The following is a 13,009-nucleotide window of genomic DNA, read 5'->3' on the forward strand; positions in this document are numbered from 1 at the left end:
GTGAGGCCGTTTGGGATACTGTAAAAAACAGTACGAGTCCAGTCCAGTCGCCTGCGATACTGATGATGAAAACAGAATTAACAAAGCTAAGAATAGAGCGTTCCGTACGCGCAATTAAGAAAAACACTAAAAAAAGGAAAGAGAAATCTAATAATAATCCAGACCCTCCTCAGTTTTCTGATACTGCAGCAAATATGCAACAGCAGCCCTTCCGTGAACCCCCAGCGGCGTTATCGTGCAGCTATCCACTTTATCATGACTTTACATTTATTCTATTTACAAATCCTAGGTTAACCGTTGTTAAGTTTTAAGAATTGTTTTGTGTCCGTTGTTTGTCTAATGCACAATAATGAGGCATTGTTACCAGGAGAATTAGATCATCACCGTTATGTTCTTGACTAGTAATAATATCTTCGTCAGAATTAGGACATATTTCATGTTACTTTCCTGTACATATAGTATGCTGAAATAGAAAGAGCGTGCTCTAGGTATGTACTTATTCACACATTCAGTTAGTGAATTTATATTCGATTAAAAAAACATTAGATATGTTTACACGTAGAAAGATAATGAATTTATTTCTAATATTTCTCTTAAATGATGATAAAGGTCTCAAACTCTCGGATTGGGATTATTTTAGATAATTGTTTTACGATCACAATGCATACAGATATTGATGACAAAAGCATTTATGTTGTCCTTCTATGTTTAGCCAAGACAATATTAATGACAAATCACACTGAGAACCAGAGCAACTCTACTACTTGTTAGCTGAGTCAGAAACTACACAATATCCAATTCAATGTCGTTTATTAGAATGACGAAATCAAAACAAAGTTATCAAACAGAAAAAAATGTTACAAACACGGAGACTTATATTTTAAAAAGAGTAATCAAGGGAACCAAGGTTATAGCGGTAATCAAAAGAATGTAATCCAGGGACAAAGACCAGACATGGAAAACAGACATACACAACAAAGAACATTAAGTAATTAAAATCATACATACAAAGTAACAAAAGTAAATGAGCAACTCGGACTCCACTAAAAACTGGGAGCATGGACCAGGTGCACCGGCAGGGTAAGCGTCCTCTGCTTTTCTAGAAACACCCGCCGAGTTGCTCATAAAAAGTCAAGTCCGGGGTGGACAAACGAGGAAAGGAAAACATTATAACTAAGCTCCCTGTTACAAATACTAAGTTATGATAAAGAAAAGTATAGCACTTAGAAAACGGCCTTAAAATAACAAGATATTGTAAATTAGAAAGAGGAGAAGTTTGGGGTGGAGGAGGGTCAATTCAATGCAGAGGAAAATTGGCATGACCTTTTTGCAATAATGGTGAGCAATTAATGACATCATCTCACAGATTATTGGTCAACTACTTATTGAAAATTTATCATTTTAGCATTTTTCTTATTGAAAATATTTCTTAAACAAATGCTTTTCCACTACTTAAAGGTGAATTATAAATTTCCCAAATAACTGATACATGTGTATCTAAAAATAGAAATCAGCACCCCTCCTCAGTTAACACTTGATACACATTATTCCCCTTCTCAATAATAAAGTACCATACATGTAGTTCCTTTCCCTTAGAATGTAAATTTAATCAGACAACACAATTTATTTTATTTTACAATAATTTTTTTATATTCCCTTTCTCACCGAAGACATCGGATCATTTGATATACCAAAATTCGTCCACTACAAGTCAAACAAAATAAAAATAAAATGTTACCTAGATCATCACTTGATTCCTGAACTAACTGGAATATAAAAATGGGATGTGTATATTTATATCCTTTAGATTGCAGTGCAATATAAAATGATTGGCATAGGCATATCAAGTTGACAATAGTGGAATATATTAAAGTGTTGAGAATAAGTATATTTCTTTGACAACAGTGGAATATAACAAAATGATGGGGATAGGCAGGTGCGGATCCAGGATTTTAGGGGGGGGACGCACAGTTAAAATTTCGCCCAGCGGAACGAGGCGAAAAAAATTTTGAAGTTAAATTTTTGAAATATTCTTCTAGAATGGGTGCAATGTAGATATCGTTTGTGGTAAAATTAGCGAGAAATTAAAGTTTTAACCTAAAACCGCCTAAATCTACCCCTGATTACCCATGCGTTGCAAATTTTAAGGGGGGGGGGTGGGCACGCCCGCCACGTCCCCGCCTGAATCCACCCCTGATAGGTATATCACATTGACAATAGTGGAATATAACAAAATGATGGGAATGGGTATATCATCTGACTAGAGTGGAATATAACAAAATGATGGGTATATTATTATCACTTTAATAATAGTGTAATATAACAAAATGATGGGTATAGGTTTATCACGTTGACATAAATGGAACATAACGAAATGAGTGTATTGGTGTATCACTTTGACAATAGTGGAATATAACGTAGTGATGGGTTAAGGTATATCACGTTGACAATAGTGGAATATAACGAAGTGATTGGTATATGTTTATAATTTGACTACAGTGGAATGTAACAAAGTGATGAGTATAGGTGTATCACTTTGACAATAGTGGAATATAACGAAGTGAATGTATTGGTGTATCACTTTGAGTTGCTCATTTGCTTTTGTTACTTTGTATGGCGTTAGTTACTTAATGTTCGTTGTTGAGTATGTTTGTATTCCATGTCTGCTCTTTGTCCCTGGATTACATTCTTTTGATTTCAGCTAGAATCTTGGTTCCATTGGTTACTCTTTGTATTCTTAGTACTATAAAAATCTTTAAAAAAAAATAAAATTTTGGCATGTTTTTAGATACACGTGTATGTGATAATCAAGCTTAACCATTCAGCGTTCCAGGGTTTTAGTTGTCCTATGTAAATTTTTATCTATTACCTTTAATTTGTTTATTTTGGATGGTTTTCCATCACTTCAATATTATTTGCATCATGAAAATTGGTTAAACTGAATGATTTAGCCTAGATGAGAGTCGCACATGGAGTTGCACCATTGGTTTTAGTGATGCCTCTTGGTGACTCCGCCTTCACATAGTGTGCCACCGGAGAGATATATTAGACTTTTACCAGATTTCACTGACGATGTCGGAGCAGAACTTACTAACGCATCTGTAACACCTGATGTCACTTCTTTTGTTTTGTTTTTGTTTTTGTTTTGTTTTTGTTGTTGGGGAGTAGGAGGTTATATGACTAATACTTTTGTTATTTCTGTGTTGTCTTCTTTTACATAACTTCGGTTCTTTTTTATTCTGTTGGCTACATTTTGTTTGCAGATCGTCTGTGTTTCCTGTTTGATGTTCAGGCCATGTGCATGGGTTTTATGTATCTTAATTGTGCTGGCTTCATTATTTACCAAAATATTTTGAAAATAGGCATTGACAGAGCATTTCATATGTTTTAGATTTATTATTTTTTACAGTTCACTGTTTTTGCCATGCAGTAATCCAGAAAAAAGTTAGTAGAAAATTCCCCATTGCAACTTGCAGTTCCGCTGGTACCCATTTGTATCATCAAGGTAGGCACTGGTGTACACGTTAGCATAAGCACAATGGCGTACAGATGAGGAACACCCTGTCCCACCAGATGTTCTACTTCTTCTTAATGTTTGAGGCTTGGCTGTCATACAAAAACGTGTATTCTGCATCCAAAGTGGTGCATCTGATGGAACTGATAACATCCACTGCATCTTGCATCCTCTGTATCGTCTATCTGTGTCATCGGTGTAGTTTGCAGTGAAATGATTAATTTTTGCGCAGTTAACACCAAAATGATGCGCTCCATATTGTCTACCATCAGCTTTTATATCTGGGAACCATTTAAAGCAAACACTGACATTTTTTAACCAGTCATCGTGCACTGCTGAAACTATACCCCATGACAACTGACACGCTCCACGTGAATCATCAGTCCGGTCTATATACTCCTTTGTGATACTATTCACCTTGGAACAAATTTCTTTCTTCTTTCCATTATTGCATTGGTAAGTTTTGACGCCAGGGTCTGCATTCCACTTCATACAAAACATGGTTTCTTTGAACCAGTTGGGAACTGGCTACATAATTTTCGCAAGATTTTGTACTTCATCATGTTCAGGCAAAGGATCAAAGAGTAACCGTTTGACCTGGTATTGGAAATGTCCTAGTTTTGGAGCCAAATTATTCCATTTCCCACTCCTGAATCGAAGTCGTATTTCTCTCAGAAGTTCCTCTAAATACGACTTATCAGTATAGATCTATGAAGAAAAAAGAGAAAGCAGATGTCACAATACAAAAGGTCCATATTGCTGGTCTGAATATTTTTGATCATAAATAAGTTAAATAAATGTTGATGAACATATGAACAAATATTTAAAATTCACAGGAAACTTCAACCAATTCAACCAAATACCTGAACAGCTCTTCTCAGCGCTATTCGTCATTGATTAATTCAGATATTGGAACCAGACTGCCACCGTACAACCATGGATCACTCTGAACAGTACTCTGCCATTTAGAAGGTCCACCAGAAGCCATCAAATTAGTGTTCCCACCATAGTAGCTTTTAATTAAGGCATATTTAGTAAATGTTATAGTACTAAAATACATGCACGTTCTCATTGGCATTAGCTATTTTAAATTGCCGCACATTATATTTTAAACTTAGTGAATGTAGAATAGTAACACAACCGGTGTTTGATGACCTCATAATGTTTGATATGTCAGCCTAATTTAGATTCCTTATGTTTTGGAATTCAAGTCTCAAACATAATTTCCTTAGGTTTCAATTAGGTATTCCTAACCTATCGATTAAAATCTCTCTCAAAAAAGATTATTACGTGGCCAAATTGCAATATCAAATATCTCAAAATATAATTTTTCGTAATAATATTAAGTAAATTACCGTACGAAATATCGAGATTCCCTCATAAATTTGCTTTCAACTTTACTCCATGTATGGCTTTTTGTCGACGTCTGGGAATAGGTAACAAATAATAATTTGAATACCCGTTTTGTCTCTTGTATAACTGTTGTCTCTGTAGTATTTCTAAAATAACTAGAATTAGTAGTCAATAATAGGCGTAGAATACCACCAAAGTTCCCATGGATAAAATAATGCGTCCCAAAGGTTTGTACGAATTTCATATACATTCGAATGGTTATCCTGTTTAACTGTTTTGGAAGTAACTTGTCTACATATAGTTGAGCTATTCGTCCAAGTTGTAGATACCATTCAGGCATAACGTTCACTTTATAACCAGATGTATGAGACACTAGTTCTTCTATGTATTTAGAGGAATTCCTATAATGCATTATCTTCTGAATCTTCTTGTAGGTACTGCTGGAAGAGAAAGATGCTATACCTCCAATTCCTATACTCATATCAATGTCAACCCGTCTGGACATGGACTTCTTAAAACTGTGACTATCTTTGTAGATTTCCACATTTGAATCCATTAAACCACTTGGGATATTAACTATACTCCCTATCTGGTCAGGTATATTATACTCTACCTGTAAATCGAAATTACTATTAAATGAATTCCTGCTTCTTTAGCTTAAAAGTATTATAAAGACCCTGCTTATTTGAAAACACTAAATGGCCATATCCTTATAAAAAACACACAAAAAAAACAATAATAACAATAAAACAACGAAAATAAAACAAAACGAAACAGAAGCAACAAAACATTTACATAAAACAAAACAGACCCCTTACCCCTCGGAAAAAACCAAACAATCCAGATATTAACTGTCCAATAGCATCGCTATTTATGAAGGTATAATGTGAATTCAGAAAAAAAAATAAAAGGAGTGATACTTAAACGAAACCGAAACACTCACCCCATTTAATATCTTAGTAGCACCAAGACCACAGGTAAAGTCGTACACCGCATATTCAAACCTATCGTTACCATCAAAATCAAGAGGTAAAAGGTCAAGTTTGGTGATATCAATTCCATCTCTTAGTCGATTTAAAAAGGCAGGAATATTCTTGCATCTCTTCTGTGCAGGCGAGCAATAACACACAAGACTACATATAATTAGAGTATGAAAAAAGGTACCCATCTTTCCCGCAAGTATACATTTGAGATTTTATGGATGAGAATTTGCCTGCCAGCTGTCAAAAAAACAAAAGAAATTTGACACTTCTATTAAATGCGCATCACGATATTCGGAATCAACGTAGTTACCAATACTTGTATATCGATATATTTGCTATTTTCATATAATAATAATAAAATGGCTGAGACGTTTCTTATCTTAAATTGCTAATTGTAAATGTTTTTTTATCTGATTTTTGGGACTTAAATATATTTCATCAATTTTCAATGTATTTATGTTAATAGGCCATAATCAACTTTTCTCGAAGTCGAAACACCTCAATATCTCGTTGATTAATCTAATTTCATCTATTCAGCATGACAAAATTGCTATTTGTTCTCTCCAAAACAATGAATATGAAATCTGAAAGAAGAATGACTTCTTATAAAATATTCAGTCGCTCTTACAATTATTCACATTAAAGACTAAACTTCCACTAGATTGACCTTGGACAAACACGGAGTGGAAGTGTCAAACTAGACATGGAAGATTGAAATGTCATTAGAATGCCAAAGAAAGTACTTTAAATCCAAAAATAATAATGCAACAAATAGAAAAAAATAGACATGTTTCACGTTTTCTCTTTTAGTTTAAGCGGATGTATCTGTGTGTCAAGCAAAATTTGCCAGTGAATTCCAAATTTAGGACAAAAAACAAAAGATCAGCAATATTAAATAAATTTCTGTATTTATTTCGTTTTCTGTCTTCTTTGTTTTGCTTTTGCCAAAATCTTATTATGCTAATATACAAGCTGCTATTCAAAGATAGGTTTGATGTAATTTGCGTTTGTATTTGCTATCACTGAAACGTAGTCGTGTATCATAATATACAAATTGTGGATTCAATGCAATGAATTTATTTATTATCAATTGTCAATTATACTGTTGTCAATTGTGTTTAAATTTAGACAAATTATATGTCTTATATTAAGATCTGTGAAGTAACCTTCACAAGTGATTTAGATGCCCCCCTCCCAATAAAAAAGAAGAAATCCGATGTAGAGGACGGGGTCCACCCCACTCGCAGAACCCTTGAACCGCCACAAAACGTGCGAAAGGAGATTGATAGAAATCAGATCAATCTGCCATTTCGCCAGATATACTGTTTACAGATTATAACAAGATTAAAGAACTGATCAAATCTAGGCAGAAGTCAAAAGGAATAGTTTAAAAGGAAAGTCCGTATAACAAATGGAAACAGTAGGAGATAAAAGGAAAGTTGACAAACCACCGCCATAGTCCCGACGTGGTACAGGTGTTTCAAAATGAAAGGTGGGTTAAACCAGGTTTTTTTTAGCGCGCTAAAACTCCCGCTTCAACTATGGTCCTTATTTCCGGTATATTTCATCATAAATGGGCAGCATCAAATTGACCCTTGTCAAAAGTTGTTAACCAGTAGTAAAACAATACAGAAGATATGAAGAATAAATAACTGAAGATAAAAAGAATTGAACCAAATATTTTTTTGTACGATTAAGCTTACGTTATACTCATTTAATGCTCTTTTAAAGGGGTGAGTTTTCTTCGTTGATTTATTTTATGGTTATACATTCATGCTTGACGGGCTTTATGGATTACTTTTGAATTATTGTTCTTGTGGCATGTTCAATGACAGATTATTATATCGCATCAGCGTTATCGAAACGTCTACTTTATTTTAGTTATTTTCCAACTGCTTTTGCGTTTGGAGTAAACCAAATTCTTCGCGGTTTAAAACAGTACCATTTTCGACCTCTGGCAAACTTCTTAAAGGAAATTTTCTGTTTTGTTTTACGGTGACGGTGCATTTAAAAAAATATATATATTGGTAGAATTGCAAACATTAATTACAATTAGCCTCTTTCAAGGGGAAATAATTGGCGGGTAAAGGTTCTATAGAAATGTTATGGAAATTTTAGTTTTTAATATTATTACAATTTTTTTTTTACATTACACAGTCGTGTAAGCTACTTTCCTTATATTGTGTTTTTACACACAGTTGGACAAGCACGAGAGTCACATCCTGTATATTTCAAATAATTACCCTACGGGTGGATAATTAAATTGATGTCCCAGTAAATACACAAATAAGCTTGTACAAATTGAATTATTAAATAAAGACGAACTAGTTCTTTAATTTATATTGCACTATGTAATTTGTAATGACAATAAGAATTTTCAAAGTTCTAGAAAGTTTTTTTTTGTGACTTACGTTTGTTGCATGCAGTAATTACATAGATCTATCCCTGTGCTATAAATCCGCTACTAAAAGCTGCTTAGTTACTACGTTTGTTTCACGGAACAAGCAATATGCGACAAGTTAATTTTTAGTTTTTAAATAAAATACAATTACGAGAAGTGATGGTCAGAAATTATTGTATCTGTGAAAAAAGAAAAGATTTCTATGTGCTTTTTATATCCTTGACGTAGTTGCATATATACGTCTCAGAATGTTATGACTTCATTCGCTACACTGCTCCATCGGATCATGTTCGAATTAAGGAAAGCATATATTTTTGGTTGTTCCTTCCGCGGGATTCGAACTCCCACCGCTATGAAATCTATGGCAAAACCATTGCCCTAGACTACTTGACCAGATAGGCTATATGAAATATAGCTTTCGCTAACGGGTGGTTCCTCCATATGGTTTAATCTAGAGTTGTTACTCAGTACACGGTATCTGGTAGTGCAGGACAGCTCAGTTAATTGTTGTTATTTGAATATACATTTTCGAAACTTCTTAGAACGTTTTTGAAACTCTAAACATGTGTGGTAGTCTTTTTATTTGTGTCTCACAATTTATGGTTAAAAATGTGTCGAACAAGACCCAATATTCGATGTTATATCGTAACATTGCAAGCAGTACACTAAATACATATAATATATACACACTTTACATATAACGAACTTATTCATAAATTGGACGATCCGTGGTTAACTGTTTGTTTGGTAATTAAGGTATTTCCACGTGGAGTGATGCATTGGGCTGGAATTTGTTTTACTAACAGCAGATGCCTGAACAAGCAATATGCGACTTTGACTGAAGCTCTTGTATACAATTCAAATAACTGTATTACTGTGCAGGTGTCACCGGAAAAATAATTGTATGATCTAAATGACTATATGAATATAATATGTTAATTGAAAAATACTGGAATTTTGGTCGTATCAAGAAATGCCATTTTGGGAATAAATTTTTCAGGTAATAAAAAGCAGTTTTATGTTTCTTGAAAAGCAGAGGACGGTCACCTGGTCTAAACTCCCAGTTTTCAGTTCGTTCGGTATGCTCATTTGCTTTTGTTTTATTTGTACGTGTTATAATGGTCATTACATGTTCCTTGTTGTGTATATTTTCCAGGTCGATATCATTGAATTATTCTTTGACTACCGTTCGGATCCTGGTTTACTTATGTCCCTTTCAATATGGAATATGATATTCTTATTAATTTCACTCAATTAAAACGTATATAAAAGGGGCTATGTGAAATTTACAAAATTTTCCTATAACCGACCATATTGGTCCTACATTGTTCAACTCATTTATCGGGCTTTAAATATCAGAAATTCCCGTCAGTGATTGTGATGTCACAAGAATAAAATTGACGGGACTCAATAAAACTGAAAATGGACAGTTTCTCAAATTATGGTTCGATAATAAGACAAATTTACAGGATTGCTATTTGTGTATAAATGAGTCAATAAGATCCCACCTGTAAACTGCGAACTTACACTTTAAAATGTAAAAAAAAATAGTATGCAAACAGCATATTATAGATATCAAGGAAAGCGTATTCAGTCCTGCTAAAAATGATCAATTTTGACAAATATGCATTTTAAGTTGTATTTTTATGATCTCGAAAAGTCACATAACGTTCATGTTAAACTGCGATTTGTCTGCTTGCAACACTTAAATAACCAGAACCTTTGACCCCATTTTTTTTAGCTCTTCTAATATTTTCTGAGCTGACTAAATGGAATTATTAGTTAAAGTTTCCTTGGTTAATATATTTCCTAATTCATTTTTTATCTATTTTATCCATTTTTGTATACTTCGTAACATTTTCTTTCCTCTTATGTTTACCTTGAATCCTTTTCCGTTAGTCTTACCTTTTTTTGAATTTTGGATTCTAAGAGCGTTTGATAGGACTTTCACTAATAACTGTAAGAAGGAGTATAATTCCTTAAATATTTCACTAAACCCTTGTATACAATTACACTTCACCGACGAGTCAGTGACGTCCCACGACAGTCACATCCTATGTATTACAATCAACTACCGATAGGTGAATATAACTTGATTAAATTAATTTGACGTCCCATAAACTTCGACAAATCAAATGTTTGCTCATTACGACCTTGACTGAATTTCTATCAAGACACAATTTAAATCGTAATGGCAAGAAGAATGTAAAAAATAGAAAGTTTTGTATCTTACGTTTTTTCAATGCGAAGATTACATATGCTAACATTTGTTACTGAGATTGGCTTTGTCAGCACGTTTGCTATACTAAGCGAGTAATTACATGTTATATGCGTAATTATTTGCTTTTGAATATAAACAAATACTCGAATTTATGGTTGGAACTATTTGCTCCTATAACAAAATAATCATTATGTTTTCACGATTCATTGTTATATCCTTTTAGTAGTTTTCACATTTATGGTATAACTATGTACATATTTTTATCATTAGGACCACATTAAACTTTCTCGAAACTCTTAGCATGCGCGTTAATCTTATTACTTAAATTGTATCTAAATTGTTTAAAATATGACGAAAAAAACCCAAAACTATTTGTTTATTTGATACGGTTACACACCACCAATTCAACCAAATGAGCATTTGAAACGTACGCATAGAAATAAGCTCCGGTTCCTCAATTCGCTGTGAAAGCAGTCTTTAGCGGTGGTTAACAGCACTTGACAACAAGTTTTATTTAAATTTAAGCCAAAAATTGCCAGAAATGAGGAAAAACTCATTTTCATTACTGCGGTAAAGGACATATAAGCATTTCATGATGACAACATGAAAGTCCAATTCTTAGTATTTTTTTGCGTTAGGTGCCCTTTACTAGCCATGCTTTAATACAAAAGAGTGATCAAGGGAACCAAGATTCTAGTGGAAATCAAAAGAATGAAATCCAGGGGCAAAAACTAAATTATACTGGACACACATACAAAAAAAAAAAAAAAAAAAAAACCAACAAAAACAAAAAAAAACATAAAATAACCAAAATAACATGTAAAATGAAATAACAAAAAATCAGCAACTCGGACTCGGACTACAAATGGGAGAATGGTACTGGAGCACCAGTATGGTAAGCGTCCTAGAAACACCCACCGAGTTGCTCTTAGTCCGGGTTATACGAAAGAGGAAAGGAAAACTATGACATATTGAACCAAAACATTGTATTTACAGACTTAAAGCCATTTTATGAGCAAATTTAACAATTTAGGGTTTAGATATGTGGTCAAGAAAAAGAGGAGGAAACATGTCAAAAATAAGTTCTGAAAGGATGGCAAAATTTTCAGAACATATATACAATTATTGACTAACTCTAGCTTAATATTGTTCGAATAACAAGTAGTGATTGATTCTTTTGATCTAATAAGTCAGAAAATAGTTCTTTGCAAATACTTGATGTATTTTGGTAAGGTAGATTTTTGTAAAATATTTGCTCGCGTAACTTGGTAAACCTATATTTGAAAATCAAATGTTCAAAAAAGTGCCTGTTATATTTCACTCAAACTTTGCCAATTTATTCACTATTCTATGATTTATGTATAGCTATTTTTTAAGACAATAAGGGATTGTTTAGGTTACACACCACCAATTCAAACAATGAGCCTTTGTACGCGAAAACAGTCATACACAGAAATTACCTCCTGTTCCTCATAGCACTGCGAAAAAGTTCTTATTTTATTTCAAAAATTAAAACTCTGAAAGTAAAAACATTTCTGCACATTTTATAAGGATTTTTTTCTTCTTTTGCTGTATCTCTATAAAGATTTTTCAACATACCCCTTTCTGGTGAAAATACTAGGATTTCCCATGCTATTCATAGACCCTTCACTTCCGGTGATCAGGGCCCGGTTGTCCCACTTGTTAACCTAACATGAACGTTATTTATAACGTGTCGTTAAAATGATAACGAAACGTTACTAAACGAGTGCGTTAAATGCTGTTGTACAACATTATTTCATTATTTAACGATAACATTAAGAAGAGCGAAATAGAAAATCTAACTTTAGGACGCTTACCCTACCGGTGCACCTGATCCATGCTCCCAGTTTTTAGTGGAGTCCGAGTTGCTCATTTACTTTTGTTACTTTGTATGTATGATTTTAGTTACTTTATGTTCTTTGTTGTGTATGTCTGTTTTCCATGTCTGGTCTTTGTCCCTGGATTACATTCTTTTGATTACCGCTATAACCTTGGTTCCCTTGATTATCCTTTTACTCAGGAGGAAATTTCCATAATGCAAGATGAGGTTGAAAGAAACTACTCCATCCATTTGGGGAGTAATTTTGGAGTTACCAACTAAAAAATGCTATCTGGGCAAGGATTGCCATACTTGTCAGTGGATTAGGGGTAGCTGTTCGAACCTCTAAGGAATGCAAAGACAAGTGGGCCAACACAAAAAGGGAGGCAAAGAAGATCTTTTCTGAGATCAGAAGAGTCTGCTAACCCCATATAACATTTTGGAGACGGTGAACTGACACATTTAAAATCATGCTGATATATAGTCTTTTGTATATTAAAGTTAAAGGTGTAATGCAGGGAAACCATTGAATATTATGAAATTAGCATTGACGCCTATGGAAAGTGGAATTAGTGGTTTGTAGCCTTAAGGTGTCTCCGTTGACGTGTAGCGTCGGACCGGGAATTATTTCGCAAACTGTAATATTAATCACTGCCTGGGGTTACACTAATCCAAACTATGTAACGGCAAAGATGAT

The 13,009-nt window shown here is 33.7% G+C and overlaps 1 protein-coding gene across 1 annotated transcript; it reads right to left on the bottom strand.

Moving 5' to 3' along the window:
• Positions 1 to 3,428: 3,428 nt before the first annotated feature.
• On the bottom strand, positions 3,429 to 6,035 carry LOC148615356 (perivitellin-2 67 kDa subunit-like). The gene is given in 5 exon segments (XM_088590494.1): positions 3,429 to 4,222; positions 4,378 to 4,400; positions 4,403 to 4,527; positions 4,870 to 5,480; positions 5,811 to 6,035. Coding segments are annotated over 5 exon segments (1,761 nt in total). The 3' UTR covers positions 3,429 to 3,445.
• Positions 6,036 to 13,009: the final 6,974 nt, after the last annotated feature.

Source organism: Perna viridis, chromosome 6 (assembly GCF_037379345.1).
Source record: "Perna viridis isolate PV_CMFRI_1.1 ecotype Kerala chromosome 6, ASM3737934v1, whole genome shotgun sequence".
NCBI lineage: Eukaryota > Metazoa > Mollusca > Bivalvia > Mytilida > Mytilidae > Perna > Perna viridis.